Source organism: Dermacentor andersoni, chromosome 6, assembly GCF_023375885.2.
Source record: "Dermacentor andersoni chromosome 6, qqDerAnde1_hic_scaffold, whole genome shotgun sequence".
Classification (NCBI taxonomy): domain Eukaryota; kingdom Metazoa; phylum Arthropoda; class Arachnida; order Ixodida; family Ixodidae; genus Dermacentor; species Dermacentor andersoni.
In genome coordinates, this window is record NC_092819.1 from 181,443,065 (window position 1) to 181,458,876 (window position 15,812).

General features: G+C 46.6%; 1 protein-coding gene across 1 annotated transcript in view; it reads left to right on the forward strand.

Moving 5' to 3' along the window:
• The window catches only part of LOC126523978 (decapping and exoribonuclease protein-like), a 203,099-nt gene that overhangs the window by 75,478 nt on the left and 111,809 nt on the right, over positions 1 to 15,812 (forward strand). The window contains exon 4 of the mRNA XM_055066976.2: positions 9,242 to 9,355. Within this exon, the coding sequence (XP_054922951.1) occupies positions 9,242 to 9,355 (114 nt within the window). The remainder of the gene's footprint in view (positions 1 to 9,241; positions 9,356 to 15,812) is intronic.

The following is a 15,812-nucleotide window of genomic DNA, read 5'->3' on the forward strand; positions in this document are numbered from 1 at the left end:
TGAGGTGCGGTATAATGAATGATGAAGTTGAAGAGCTTGATGTACTGGAGCCATCTGTATAGACGTGTGTGTATCCTAAATACCGCATATATATCTGGTAAAGTGCTAGCTGTTAAGCAGCTTGAATGAAGGTGTCTCTTTTTCTGAATATCTCTTCTACTGACAATTTGATTTTTGGAAGTGTAAGCAGCCGTGGAGGATATTCGACGCATGAGTTCCAAAATTAATTTCTTGGCAATATGTGAAGATGTCGTCGCATTTCTATATGAACATAACCTTTACCTCGTTTGATTATGTCTAGAGTCAATGGGTGACTTTTATGCTGTGTTTGAAGATGAAAATAATGTCGGCTTGTTTCTGTAGTTTGCATAACTGAAAATGGTGATTGGCGAGCCTCAGCTATTACAAGAGAGCTAGAAGTCGCTCGTGGAACTCCTAGACATATGCGTAGTGCTCTAGCTAAAAGTCTTTGAAGTCGCTCTTCTGACGTGTGGGAAAGTCCGTGTAAGATGGGCGCGGAATACGCAATTTTTTTTCGTATTAATGCATTGGAAACAGTCAGCATGGACAATACTGATCCGCCCCATGATGTGCCTGCGAGTCTGCGAAGTACATTCACTATGGCGTTGACCTCGTTTTCGAGTTTTTTTATGTGGGTTGTCCAGGATAGCTGCCTATCAAGTATTATGCCAAGAAATCGATGCTGTATGACAATCATTAGAGGGCGTCCTTCCAGATTAAGGGTGAAATTTTTTAACTGCCTCTGAGTGAAGGGCAATACAGCTGTTTTTGCACGTGATAGAACGATTCCACTCTGTCTCAGAAATTGGTTAATGATATTTTTGCCGTCTTGCAATGCCATCTGAAGTAGTTGAGCATTAGACCCAGATGTCGAAATACACACATCATCTGCATACAATGAAAACTTTAACTGTGATGGCAGTCTTCTTGCTAAATCAGCCATGACGCAGTTAAAAAGAAAGGGTCTGAGTACGCTTCCCTGTGGTACTCCCTGTTTGACAACATGTTCAGCACTCTTACCTTCACCCGTCTGAACAAATATTTCGCGACTTGATAAAAATTCAGAAATCCATCCCAAGGACCTGCCAGACAGTCCAAGTTCCAACATACTTAGCAGAACATGAACGTGACTAACAGTGTCAAATGCCCTCTTGATGTCTAGGAATACTGCTATCGTCATGTTTCCACGTGCACGCTCGTGTTCCACACAGGTTATTATGTCTAATACTACATCCATTGTGCATATATGTTTCCTAAAACCTACTAAGTAGTTGTACAACACATCCGTTTCATTACACCAGCATTGAAGTCGCGCGTCAATCATTTTCTCTATTACTTTGCATAACCTCTTCATCTCTCTCTCTCATGACTTCACTGGTGTGCCTTTCTTCGCATTTGAGACACATGTATTCATTCCAGTCTAGATTAGGCTGTAAACGATTAATTTCGCTTCGAGGCATTATTACATACAGTACCGAAGTCCACATATTTAAAACACCTCAAATAAGTTTAGCAATGGAGAGACAGAACATTCGTACAACTATTTACAAAGAAACAGCTGCCCTATTTCGCAGAATTCCAGCTCTTTGCCCTAGCACTGGCACCCAATATTCTGTCATTGGTCTTGCGGAAACACGAACGCATGATTTTTCGGCCCCGATTTGTAATTTCTCCAGCAATTGGGCGCGCAGCACTTATTGGGCATATCCTGGAATGAACGTAATTCACATTCTGCGGCAATGAAGGCTTACCGGGCACACAACTGCAATCACAGCACAAGCGCAGAGACTACATGCACGGTTCACGTCCAGAAAAAAAGTGCGCTTGGAAGCATGTGCCAGGACTTTTCTAACACCGAAGCTATCCAAGGAGCGGCAGGGTTCCCGGAACTAATCGAATTGTTATCGCCGTCGTCGCCCACTCGGTCTTCCGCGTCTCATTTTCAACACAGGTGCGCCGCTCGTAGCTTCGTAGCACGCTGCACGGAACTTCTATGTGGGCCTCTTGCGTGACGTAGCTCAAGGGGAGAGGGTACAGCCAGAAGGCCCTAAATTCTCTGGAGGGTGTTGGACTCACACGTTAGTGGAAAGGTAAGCGCTGCAGTTTTTACAATGCCTCTAAGGGGGGTCACGGGTGATTACAGCTACCGAAAGGCCAACGTGGCGACGGCCAGGAAGCTTCAGAAGGCATTGTGCATATTCGGCGCGGTGGGTTCCAAACAAGCTCCTCGCGTCCTCTTTCCTCTCTGCCTCGCTCCTGTCATGTATAGACCGTTTTTTCATGGACGCCACAATGGATGGATGGGTTGGATGTTATGAGCATTCCCTTTGAAACGGGATGGTGGGTTACGTCACCAAGCTCTTGCTATTATACTGCCTAATGTCCTACCTAGGTTAAAGAAGAAAAAAAAAGAAAAGAAAACACGATGAACTCCCACAACCAAATTTTCTGATCCCCAATTGTGAACTTTGCTTTTGTGCGTCTCCGTTTTTTGTCGATTCCATACTTTTCCTCCCCCAATCCTCCAACCGCCTCTTACTAATCCTTATTGCGCACATGTTTACTTTTCCACTGCTCTCGCTGAACCCAAGGGCTTCAAAGAGGCCATTGATGCCTAAATCGACCGCTGGGCAGACGTCTTCATATTCTAATAAAACATACTCCATAGTTTCCCTAGCTTTACCGCAGCAAGCACATGCTGCTTCTTCCTTCTTATATCTCGCTTTACAGGTGCATGTTCTATGGCATACCGATTTCGCTTCGAAAAGTGATGAGCTTCCCTTTGAGTTATCATAAATTGTTTCTTTCTTGATTTCGTTTTTTCCTCCTAAGTAGTTATTCATGGCAGGTTTCTTTTCCATTGCCGCCACCCATGAGATTATTTCAGCATCTCTGACTTTCCGCTTGATGTTCTTCGTTGCTGTGTTACCCACCCTACAGGCCGCGTACTTGCTGGTAAGCTTCCTAGTTCTTTTCCTCCACTGTGAATCTGTTTTTGCTGTACAGATACCTCAACACTCTCCCAGCCCATCAACTTTCTTTCATATTCCTCAGCCGTTCTCCATACTCAATTTTACTTCGAGCTTCCCTCATTTAAAAACTAGTCCAACCCATATCACTCTGCACAACTTCATTTGTAGTCTTCCCGTGTGCGCCCAATGCGAGGCGTCCCACTGACCTTTGGTTCCCATCGAGTCCTAATTGTACCCCTGATTTAAAGCAAACAACCGCATTTCCAAAAGTTGCAACCATTACACCTTTCCACATACCTCGCAGCACCTCGTACCTATTGTATCCCCATAGCACCATATTGCTAGTGTTCCTGTATATGCTCCCGTAGGGAGCAGAGTTGCGCATAGGTCCGCCGCCGTGATCCAGCTCTGCAGCGAAGCCACTCCTCGCGCGCGCAGGAGCCAAATGCCGCGCGGTGTTGCGCCTTTTTCTCTAGTGGTCGCGAGCTACAAGCGCCAATCGTTCGCAGGCGCTTAGCAAAGAGCACTTCTTAATACAGGCTACGCTCGAACGAGTCATTCGTGCAGCCGGAAAGGGTGGGCTTCCAACCAACCGAAACTTTATATGTACCTATGTAAACACCCATATACAAACACACACACGAACGTACAAATAGGGGGTAGGACCGCCTTCGATTCCCCAAAATAATATACTGCCGTGGCTCGAACAGCTCCGAAGTTCGCTCGCAAACGCGCAGTACGTTGCCACAAAAAGCGGTGCAATGATTTTCAGCATGCATATGAAGTTTTCTTATCATGGTCACAAAGCAAGAAATGTTTTAAAGAGTGTTTAAAACTTCACACACGTAAGGTGTACATTTAGCGCATTTTGGCTGCCGAAACCAGCCGATTAATTACCGTCGCCAAGAGAGCTATCGTGCCTGCAGTTGTCAGTGACCGTTAACAGAGCGCCATTTATCAATAACCATCGTTCACAACAGCTGCACGTTTTCGATACATGCGGTGCAGGCACAGATTTAAGCGCATTTCAAATGTTGCCATGCGCACATTTTAAGCAAAGCTTACATTTATTTACTATTACTATTTACTAGTACTTACTATTTAGTAGTGCTAACTATTTAGTAGCAGCAAATCTGCAAGTAGAAAGAGATTCAAGATGCAAGAGCTTCTAGCTGCTCCTCTGAACGCACGATCGACGGTCCACTGATTGCAATGGCGATGGTACTGACGGAAACGACGAGTTCGCACGAGTCGGCGATGCGCCCGTAAAGTTGGCTTCGCAGCGGTGCGGATCATTTGACGTCATTTTTTGCGCTGGGCCAATAGCGGTGCGAGCGGCGCCGGCCAAGTTATGCGCAACTGCACTCCGTATTGCATGGCAGGTATGCACTCGGCGGTAGTTTCTGGTCTTTGTTCTCGCGCTTGTGCGGTCTTTTTAGTATGACGTGGCGGCTTCTACGTGGAAAACGGTTCTGCAAGACGTACTGAAGCGGTTTAAGTCGGCATGGCCTGACTTTCTGCCGGCGTTGAGGCGGACGGAGCCCACAGCGCGATGTGTGCGCGCATATTTGAGTCTACAATCGTCCTCGGAGATCAATTGTGTATTTCTGAAAGTTCCATTCACTAGTGTGATCTTATTGCAGTACTATCCTTTAGTTCTAAGCTGCGGTTTAGGAGCAATGAAACATACGTGACCATCGTAACAACGTGGGTACCGTTCTGCTACGATAGTCCTGAGCTGTGCTCTTATACTTTGACCAACGTTCAAACTGTTAGCTGCAGATTACATTGCGTGGCTACTTGGTTCTGTGGATGAGGTTTCCACCCATGAATAAAGCAGTTTTGGTTAGTAATAACAGCATACCTTACAGAGCGAACTATACTTGTCCAGCCGTTTACGAACTGTGCGAGCATCCTAAGCAATGGTAGATGCTGGATTACAGATATCGTCGTTCTATATAGCACATGGCCCAAGCATGCGACATCAACGTTTATAAATCTATAATCGTTGTGCGGCGTGACTGTGCGAGGTCGTACTGTGGCGTTAGCCCGGTTTTCTTTCTTTTTCGAGAAAGAGGATGATAACGGATTTTTTTCTTCGGTTGTGTTCGTTCCGTTCTCTACGACGCACTCACACGTATTACAGAAATTCTTTCCTCAAAAATTGCCATCACATTCTTTTTATGCGATCCCTCTCAGATATTATGGCTTTACAGTGCAAAAAGGCAATGCCTAAGCACATAGCTTATATATGTATCATGCTGGTGCACCAACCGCAGTGATCGCTGTGTTGAGCAGCGCCATCGGCCTCATGCAGGAGGCTAGCGTAGACATATAGTGATTTCAAGCAAGCCTACTAGACTTGAAATGCGTGATAACGATGCCGGTATATCACAAATATTTGATAGTGCCTGCCGCTTAGATGTTTTGTGCTTGCCTTAGGTTGGCCGTACACGAGCATGCGCTCCTGTGTTTTAGTCCCCACGCCAAGCGATCACATAGAGAGCAGATTTACCATCTCCTGCTGGTAATACAGAGACACTGGTTCTCTTCGTTGAATTAAAACCGATATGCGCAAAATAGTTCACAACACATACACACACCGCGGCTGATAATGCGCGTCGCGTGTTTGCGCCCCCAAGAGATATTTCCGCGTACTGTAGTTACCTATGTACCGGAAGGCTTCCCTGACGACCTTATATGAACGGACATTGCGTAAATTTTACAAAGTACGATCTGAAACATTACGAAATCGTTCTGCAGTACGCGACAGCAATACTTTGAAGCAGCGACGCGCCGGATAGCACATGCCAGATAGGAGGAAAGGCACACCCTTTCCTCCTCGCCCGATGAAAAGGTCTATACACACGCTCTGAGCCACCCCCCGACGCGGTATGCCAGACAGCAGTACCAAGCAAGTCGAAGGAAGGGGGCAAAGAAAGCTTCGCCGCAATTTAATAACCCGCACCAACGTCATTGCAAAACTCGATAACTGGAAAACATTACTCGAACCCGAATGACCGGTCAGCGGCGTTCAATCGGACATTAATGCTTTCACATTCACTACTCGTAGCAAGTGCTTAGGTAACCACGGATGTTTCTCTTGGAATACGTTGGGCGCTGTTAATAAATTTGCCTCAAAATAAATCCTGTGTTAATTCATACGAAACTGCGAGAATGCATTTGTACTTAAGGTTGCACACTCACCCGGCTTGAGCGATCACGACGTCTTGCATTTTTTCACTAGCCTGGCAATCCTACCGTCCCAAAACAATATTAAAACCATTCGTGATTCCACCGCTATCAGCTACGAACTTGCTCTTTTCCTTGATAATTACCTGCCTAAAGTTGCTGAGCGCTCACTGGATACTAACTGGAATATATTCAAAGAAAAAATTTACGATCTTGTTAACAAGTTTATTCCGAAGTTTTTTCGGAATTCGTATTCCGTTTTTTCGAATAACAATGCTTCATGGTATACTAAATCTTTGAAACGCCTATCTAACAGAAAAAAAAGTATTTTTCGCACAGCTAAGCGGATGGAAAGCCAGGCTAAATGGTCTGCTTACAAAGAAGCTGCCTCGGCCTACTCATCTGCGATAAAGAATACAATATTTTCTTTTTTCAATAATACCCTTCCGAACATGCTCATAAATAATCCAAGAAGTTTCTGGAATGTAGTAAAGCCTAGTGCATCGAAAATCATATCACTTAGCACGTCTTCCGGTGAGCCTATACCTCGGCAGCACTGCGCTACGATTTTAAATAATGTATTTATAAAAGCTTTCACTCCTTCAGCGCATGATAACGACCTTCCAAGGCTACCAGGCTGCAATGTTTTTCCTATGGATCCCGTAACGTTTAACTCTACTGGCATAAAAAAAATAATAGACACTCTTAAACTTACGTCTTCTTGTGGAATAGACGAAATCACGACGAAATTTCTAAAAAATACCAGTGAGTATTCCTCTATCATTTTAGAGAGCATTTTTTTCACAATCGTACCTGTCTTCATTCTTGCCTCATGACTGCAAAACAGCAAAGATTATTCCTATCCACAAATCTGGCGAAACTCAAGATCCTTTTAACTACAGGCCCATATCGATTACCTCAGTACCATGCAAAATTATGGAGCACATAATATTTTCTAACCTCGTCAACTTTCTTGAAGAAAATAATTTTTTTCTCTAACAGTCAACATGGCTTTCGCAAATTTTTTTCTTGTGAGACTCAGCTGGTAAATTTCACTAATGACTTACATGTATATCTTGATAGCGGTTTTTTGACTGATTGCATATTTTTGGATTTTTCTAAAGCTTCTGACAAGGTGAAACATGTACTGCTACTACACAAACTAGGCGCACTCAACATTGACCCGGGAGTACTCGGCTGGATCCAATCGTTCCTTTCTTCTCGTTCCCAATTTGTTGTAACTAATGACTCCACATCTCACGCGGCTCCAGTTGAATCCGGTGTTCCACAAGGGTCTGTTCTTGGTCCTCTTCTATTTTTAATATATATTAACGATTTACCTGATAACATTTCCTCACAAATTTGTTTATTCGCTGACGACTGCGTTATATATCGAAAAGTGACTAATGCATCTGATATAGCTACCCTTCAATCCGATTTAAATAACATATCTAACTGGTGCCTCACTTGGTGCATGGAACTCAACATTAATAAATGCAAATCTATGCGGATTTCTCGTTCTAACACAACTTGCCCTACTTACTGCCCCCTTCAATCCGTTACATGCTACCGTTATCTTGGCATCCATATAACTATCGATCTTTCTTGGAAGCAGCATGTACAGTATGTAATATCTAAAGCTAACCGCTTTTTAGGATATTTGAAGAGAAATTTTTCGCTTGCGCCAGTTTTATTAAAACGGCTGTTCTACACGACATACGTCCGCCCCCAATGAGAATATTGCCGCCAGCATTGCGAGAACACAAGACGACCGCCACAAGAGCCGCAAGGCAACGCTGGGCCGGTGCTGACAGAGAACGACGCGAGAAGAAGCTCCAGGGACGTCTTTGCTGACGGGTTTGCATAGAAACGGCCGTCGTAACTGTTGGTTACAATATGCCTCATCCGTTTGGGATCTTCATCAGATCACATTAATTAACGAAATTGAATCGTGCAAAATCGCTCGTTTCATCTTAGCTAACTACCATCGCACTGCTAGTGTTACATTCACGAAGAGTACCCTTCAAATTCCATTATTATCTCTTCGCAGAAAACAATCACGCATTTCCCTTTTTCACAAAATCTACTACCACAACGCATCTCTTCGCCCTCTTTGGATACAACCTGCGCCTTATTATTCGGCTCGTCGTGACCACTTACATAAAGTTAACGTACCCCGTCATAACACCGTCGCGTGCTCACAATCATTCCTTCCTAGGACTTCAGTCGACTGGAATAATCTACCTACATCATTAGTATGCATCACTGACCTCACTCGTTTTAAGAATGCACTAATCAACATAAAATAATGTATGGTGGCAAATGGCATAATTATGTACTTATTCGTGAACATTGTCTGCTTGCTAAAGTGCATTCTTTCTGTATTTTCATGTTATGTAAGTCTCTGTTATTTATTATGAATGCATTACTACTTTTTTCATAATGCTTTTGTTCCTTGGAAATTCTTTGAACCAATCCTGCATTTTTTACTCTTCGAATGTATTCTCGCTCCTCCCCTCTGCAATGTACAATTATGTACCTTGAGGGTATCACAAATAAAAATAAATAAATAAATAAATGCTGAGCCAGCTAGGCCAGCCATGAGGAACCTTAACATAAGCGTTCGCTATTATTCTGGTAATTATACAGCTTCACAATGAAAGCAAACGTTTGTTCCCAAGGTCTACAGATTTGTAGAAAGTTATGTCGCTAAATAGTAAGGTAAGTAAAAGCTTGCTGTATATAAACTATGGCATGTAAGAAATTCTGGGTTTCTGCAACAACAACCTACCGTCTCAAATTGTTCGCATGGAGTAACGAGTAAGTAACGTCCCACAATTTGCTTTTTGTAACGGCAGTGGCAATGCGTTACCTTAATTTGTAGGTAACGTAGGCTGGTAATGGGTCTATTTTTATTTGAGCGTCACAAGTAACACGTTTAGTAATTTTTTTAGGTAATGCCTAGGTCACTGCTTAAGTGATACTGTAATGATTAAAACGCGGTAAATCAGCTTTGACAACGTGCACTTCTGACTTACCAACTTATACTCGTGCAGATATGAAACACCCACTATGGACACCCTGCTCCATTGGATCCTCGAAAACAAGAGGGAATTTTCCAGCGCCGCCGTCGAAGCCGCTCGCGGAGACGGTCGTTCACCACGGGCCGGGTGAGCCACTTGAAAAATGCTTTGCCAAATCTTTAATTTTGATGACTAATGTCACAAAGCCAAGGCTGCACAAACACGTCTGTGCGGCCACATTGATGAACTCCTCTATATATGTGCACATTTCTCGTGGACATACATTCGCATTTGCCAAGTATTGAGTGACATCAGTGACATCTCATTTGTGAGACCACACACATCAATCACCCAGGCTCGTCGGCGATTGTAATATTCGTTCATCAACGTTTATAAGCGCACTTTGTTAAGAAGCTACCGAGACAAACTTACGAAACAGCGTTCAACTCATCTACGTCTTTTTTTGAGTGAACCCTAATCTGTGACACTAAACGTTGGAGAAGTATTTGTCGTACGCTGTACTCGGCTTATTTGGATGCATAGGGTAGGTTACTTCTGTAGGAATTGAAGGCCGAAGGCCCTCTTCGTGAAGATCGTGCAGAACCCACAGCAGCAGTTCGCCATTGTGCAATAATGAATGTCAAGACCTCTCCGGAAAGCAATTAAGCGGCTGCACTCTATATCATTTTTCGGAACGTTGATTCATGCACCATAACCGTGCGCGTTGTTCGTGCACAAAGCAACGAGAGCGTCATTGCAGTACGTCCAGTCGACAGCTCTCCGTGACCATTTATGTAGACTTAAAGCGCACGTGCTCGCAAGTACTGCTATTTCTCCATCTCTCTGTCTCTCTTCGTCCTCATATTTCCCTTCTTCAGTGCAGGGTTAAATACCAGACGTCCGTCTGGCTAACCTCCCTGCTTTTCCTCTCTTCTTTTTCTCTCTCTATGAGTACAGCTTGCTGTTTCCCATCTGTAGCCTGAAGCAGGACAGATCAAACCTAAGAAGAACATGTTGTACTCGCACACCATGCGATGCCGCGCAGCCGGCCACACGCAGGCCTCGTGCGTGCACATAGCCGCAACCCAATGGCGTTCATGTGCGGAACACGATACCGCGTGCGCGAGACGACGGCGGACATCGCGTGCGCTCGCCCTCCAGGGGGGAGCGCGACCAGTCCGGCCTAAAGTCCCTTAAACTTCGTAAGGTACTGCCAGGCTTTGAAGAATGCCGCCTCCTCCTCGCGCGCTCTGGTCAAGGCCGACGCCGCGTCGCTATTGGCCTAATAGCATCACGTGGGCCCTCGCGCCGTGCATCAGCGCCATTTTTGCTCGAGAAGCGTCTACAGAGTGGCGAGGAGCGCATGTTGGCGCCGTTGCTACGCTCGAACAGTGTAGGCGGCGCCACGGTCGAGGAGGGAGCGTGAAAGAGAGGAGAAACGAGGTGGAGTGAAGGCGGAGGAAGAGAGTGTCGCTACTTTACGAAGTTTAAGGAGCTTTACTACGGCCGTGTTGGTCACTCCAGCGACGCAGGCGGCGCCACGCGGCCTTCCTCCGGTACAGTCACCCGGTGATCGAAATCTGCGACGCACTTCAACGGTTCGGCAGGCCCCGCGCACTCTCAAGTTCGACAAATGGCCACAGAGGGCGAAACGACCGCGCTATGGTTAGAGTCACTGGAAAAAATTTCAGAGTACCGCAAAGGTCGGTATTTGACTGGCAACACTGAGCGGCCACCGCCATATACCTTCCAAGCCGACTGCGTCGCGGGAAGGCCGCCGTGTTGGAAGAGCTTGATATTCGGTGACACATCGAGTTGAGCGTTTACTGAAGTATGGATACTCTGTGCCCGGAGATAATGGTTGCAAAGAAATAAAATAAAATGTTATTTTGTGCGAAGTAATGCGGCCGGTGGTTGTTTTGCACGCCGATCGTGTTTACTGCTGGAACTGTGCTACGATTGTGGGCAGCAGCTTAGCGCTGCTATCGGGAGCTTATGCACGCGTTTTTTTCCCCCTTCCGCGGAGCGAGCTACGAAGGAAACATTTCGTCACTTCGAGCCGCAATGAGACAAGTTTGTGCTTTTGCGCATGAACATCGTGTACCACCGCCGGCTTCTATTGAATGTTTCCAAGCAGGACGAAACTAACACCTGACAGTATCACAGGTACGTACGTTTATTGCATAATTTCACAAGCTACATCGGATACATTTAATTTAGTTTGTAATCGGGTACCGTGCGTTCTCTGCTCTACAGCATTACGGAATCAGGGTGTAGACGAGCCGTATGTAAAAATACTGAAAGATGTCTGTAGCGGCTCCACAGCCACCGTAGTCCTCCGTAAAGAAAGCAACAAAATCCCAATAAAGAAAGGCGTCAGGCAGGGAGATACGATCTACAATGCTATTCACAGCGTGGTTACAGGAGGTATTCAGAGACCTGGATTGGGAAGAATTGCGGATAAGAGGTAACGGAGAATACCTTAGTAACTTGCGATTCGCTGATGATATTGCCTTGCTTAGTAACTCAGGGGACCAACTGCAATGCATGCTCACTGACCTGAAGAGGCAAAGCAGAAAGGTGGGTCTAAAAATTAATCTGCAGAAAACTAAAGTAATGTTTAACAGTCTCGGAAGAGAATAGCAGTTTACGATAGCTGGAAGTGGTAAGGGAGTGCATCTACTCTAAGGGCATTCCCTTACCGCGGATCCGGATCATGAGGCTCAAATAATCAGAAGAATAAGAATGGGCTGGGGTGCGTTTGGCAGGTACTCTCAGATCACGAACAGCGGGTTGACATTATCCCTCAAGAGTAAAATGTATAACAGCTGTGTCTTACCAGTACTTACGTACGGGGCAGAAACCTGGAGACTTACGAAAAGGGTACTACTTAAATTGAGGACAGCTCAATGAGCTATGGAAAGAATGATAGCTGTAACGTTAAGGGAAAAGAAAAGAGCAGATTGGGTGAGGGAACAAACGCGTGTTAATGATATCTTAGTTGAAATCAAGAAAAAGAAATGGGCATGGGCAGGACACGTAATGAGGAGGGAAGATAACCGATGGTCATTAAGAGTTACGGAGTGGATTCCAAGGGAAGGAAAGCGTAGCAGAGGGCGGCAGAAAGTTAGGTGGGCGGATGTGATTAAGAAGTTTTCAGGGACAACATGGCCACAATTAGTACATGACCGGGGTAGTTGGAGAAGTATGGGCGAGGCCTTTGCCCTGTAGTGGGCGTAACCTGGCTGCTGCTGCTGCTGTTGATGATGATGATACACGCACCATAACTGGTGCTCCCCGTTCGTTCTTTCCTGCTGCAGCCATGGACAAATTGTGCCTGTGGCCTTTCTCGGCCGCGATTAAGAATGAACGGAGACCAGCATACGGGCTTACATGGTCCGACGTGTATAAAGTTGATAGCCAGATGGGTGGAAAGGCCCGCAAAAGTGGCTGCCGAAGGTGACGCCCGCGAAATCGACTTGTCCATATTCAGACAAAGTGGGACACCGAGTGTGAGCCACACATTAGCGGCCCCCGAAAGAAAAGAAACATGCAGGTTGGAAAGGAGTTAACGCTAAAATGCCGGGTAGTTCACGTTGCTGTGTTGGCTGTGGCAGCAGATGCCTGCGTCACCCGATAGCATTGCAATGTAAGTTGCTCATTTTTACGGCGACTGCCGCTGCAAACAGGTGGGACACTCTGTTCAACCTGTTTCCACTGCCGGTTGTCGCTCGTTACCAGACTACCATGTGTGACGACGACGGTGAACCCGCCGTGGTTGCTCAGTGGCTATGGTGTTGGGCTGCTGAGCACGAGGTCGCGGGATCGAATCCCGGCCACGGCGGCCGCATTTCGATGGGGGCGAAATGCGAAAACACCCGTGCACTTAGATTTAGGTGCACGTTAAAGAACCCCAGGTGGTCGAAATTTCCGGAGTCCTCCACTACGGAGGGCCTCATAATCAGAAAGTGGTTTTGGCACGTAAAACCCCATAATTCAAATTTGACGACGACGGTGAGCCGTTTACGAGCGCGTGTCAATGATTCCAGCGTATCTCGACATGCAAACTTAATTTCTCCTATTGCACGAGAGTGTACACTGCTTGTCTTCTGCCAATAAAGTCACACGTTCTGTTCACTCACTTGTGGCTTGTTTGTATGGGCGTCAGTAGAGGCTCTTGGCAATTAGAACGCACCAGCCACGCGGCAGCCAAGGCATTGAGGCATGCCGCATTGCCGGCAGGGCAAGCACGGCGCGTACCAGCGTACGCTACCGGTGAAAAGCGGCCATATTGGATTTTGCTCTAAAAAAAAGAAAAGACCCGCTTCCGCATACTGTTTGAGCATCGTCATCTGGCGTCCACTTAAGTTCCACTCGCTGCCGCTGCTTATTTTCGTACCACTGCGGAAGGTACAGTTTCCCTTCTCTAAAGGTGGTTGTTTATTCTATACTTCTGGAAAATTGTCTAGTTTTTCGAGGATGCTCAGGGCTTGTCTGGAAATGCGGCCCTTTTGGTAATTTCTACATGCTGTTTGTGAGTCGGTGATGATTGTGAGTAGATCTTCCTCTCGCTGGCCCGTAGTGGCCGCCAGGGCTGTCGCCGTTTCTTCCGCGCAGTCGATGTCTGGAGTGCTTACCGAGGCCGCTGCTAACTCTTGTCCTTGGCCGTTGACCACGCTGATAGCGTGGGCCGCTCTGTTCTTGTACTTTGCCGCGTCGGTGTATCGGACTTCTCCTTGTTTTGGTCCTTCGTAGGCCTTAGGTAGAGCTTTCCCTCTCGCTCACCTCCTTTCTCTGTGGTATTCAGGGTGCATGTTTTTCGGGATGCTGGCCACCGTGATCTTCTCCGTCAGGGGTATGGGCCCCGGGACACGAGTCCCTGGCGGGTAATGTAGCGGCTGACGCCGCTGCCCGAGATCACATTCTCCGGGCTATCCCGCCAGGTTCACGAGCACCGGTAGACCAACAAGATAGCGTCCCGAAAAGATACACCGATATCCTGAGCCACTACAGACTGGGTAGAAGGATCTATCCACCCCCGCTTCCCCAGCTGACAAGAGAAGAGGCGGTGATCTTCCGAAGACTACAGACCGGCACATTCCCGCACAGTACCCTGCTACACGCCATGTATCCTACGAGCTATACTCACAAATGCGCCTTCTGCTCTACGCCCAATACTCTCTACCACATGGTATGGGAATGTCAACAAAACCCATCGACACCGCCCATCACCGGACCAACCGTCGAGCAGTGGGAGGCCCAGCTGACAAGCTCGAGCCCTGAAGACCAGCATGGCCTGGTGAGCAGGGCCAAGCTATCATCTCAGGCCCACGGCATCCTGGACTAGGGACGCCGCCCACCTCGGACGATTTTACCGTCGGCTCATTTCAACTAATAAAGTTTATTCCTCCTCCTCCTTTATTCTATGGAAATCTCCGACGCACTTCGGCGGTTCGGTCTGGCGGTGTGCATGGACGCGCCGATGAGGAAGAATAGGAATAGTAATCACATATGCAGCGTGCCGCAGCGCTCAAACCGTGCCGTAGGGAGTGTTCACTGCTAAGGCATCTTTAAAATGTACTTCAAGACAGGCGTAACGACCTGAGGCACTGCAACCAGTTACGAAGCTCGTACTACATTTGCATGACACTCAATCGCGTACAGAGGGGTTCCCACTTGTCTACAGCGATCGAGCCGAGCTCTGCTCAAGGAAGAAACAAATTTTAAGGGAGGTACCGAGTTATGAAGAAACAACTCGAAATGCAAGTCGAAAAACGTGAAACCCGTTCAGGCACAAGTACTTTGTCCTTAGTCAAACAGCTACGCTTAAGTTCAGTTCATTTGCTCCACCGTACGCTGCTGGAGGCGAGCGTGATCACCCCTGTACGTTACGAGTTTCGTAAATCCTAAATCGTTGTATTATACAGCCGGTTTTTTTTTTCTAGTTTAGATTTTGAAATGTAGTAAAGCTTATTTGTTACTGCATAGGATTAAGTTCTTGAAAACAGGAGCACTTGAATAACAACTAATGACTGTGACTGGTATGCACTTGCGTTTACTAAGTGTTTGCGAAAACACAAATGTATGGCTTCATGCCCGAGAGCATTTTCAAGGCTAGTAACGACAGACTGGCCTTCACAGAGCCTGCACCTTCACACACTGCGGGGTTAACGCAGTGGCGCGGGCCCTTGTTTGCACTCGTCTGCAGGCAGAGCGATTCGACGCCGACCTCGGTTTCTCTAATGGAATAGTAAGCTGTTGGGCTAGTTGATACGGCATGATTTTTGCAAAGGGGAGCGCAGAAGCGTTGCAGAAGAAGGAGACGGGGACAGGAAAGACGCTCACTTGCAACTAAGTATATTTTCAGAGACAAAACGATTACACAACCTAAAAAGGACCGGGAAAAAACACGGCGTTGACTTCGTCTTCGCAGCTCCTCTCAAGGTTTCTCGGTTGTGCGACTTTGCAAAACGGCCACAACAAGAACAATACCTACAATACACGAAACCGCTTGCCTCCCGTGCTACCGAAGTGGTATATAAGATGCCAGTCGACTGTGGGATAGCTTACATTGGGGCGGGGCGCTGTCTAAATGACACGCTAA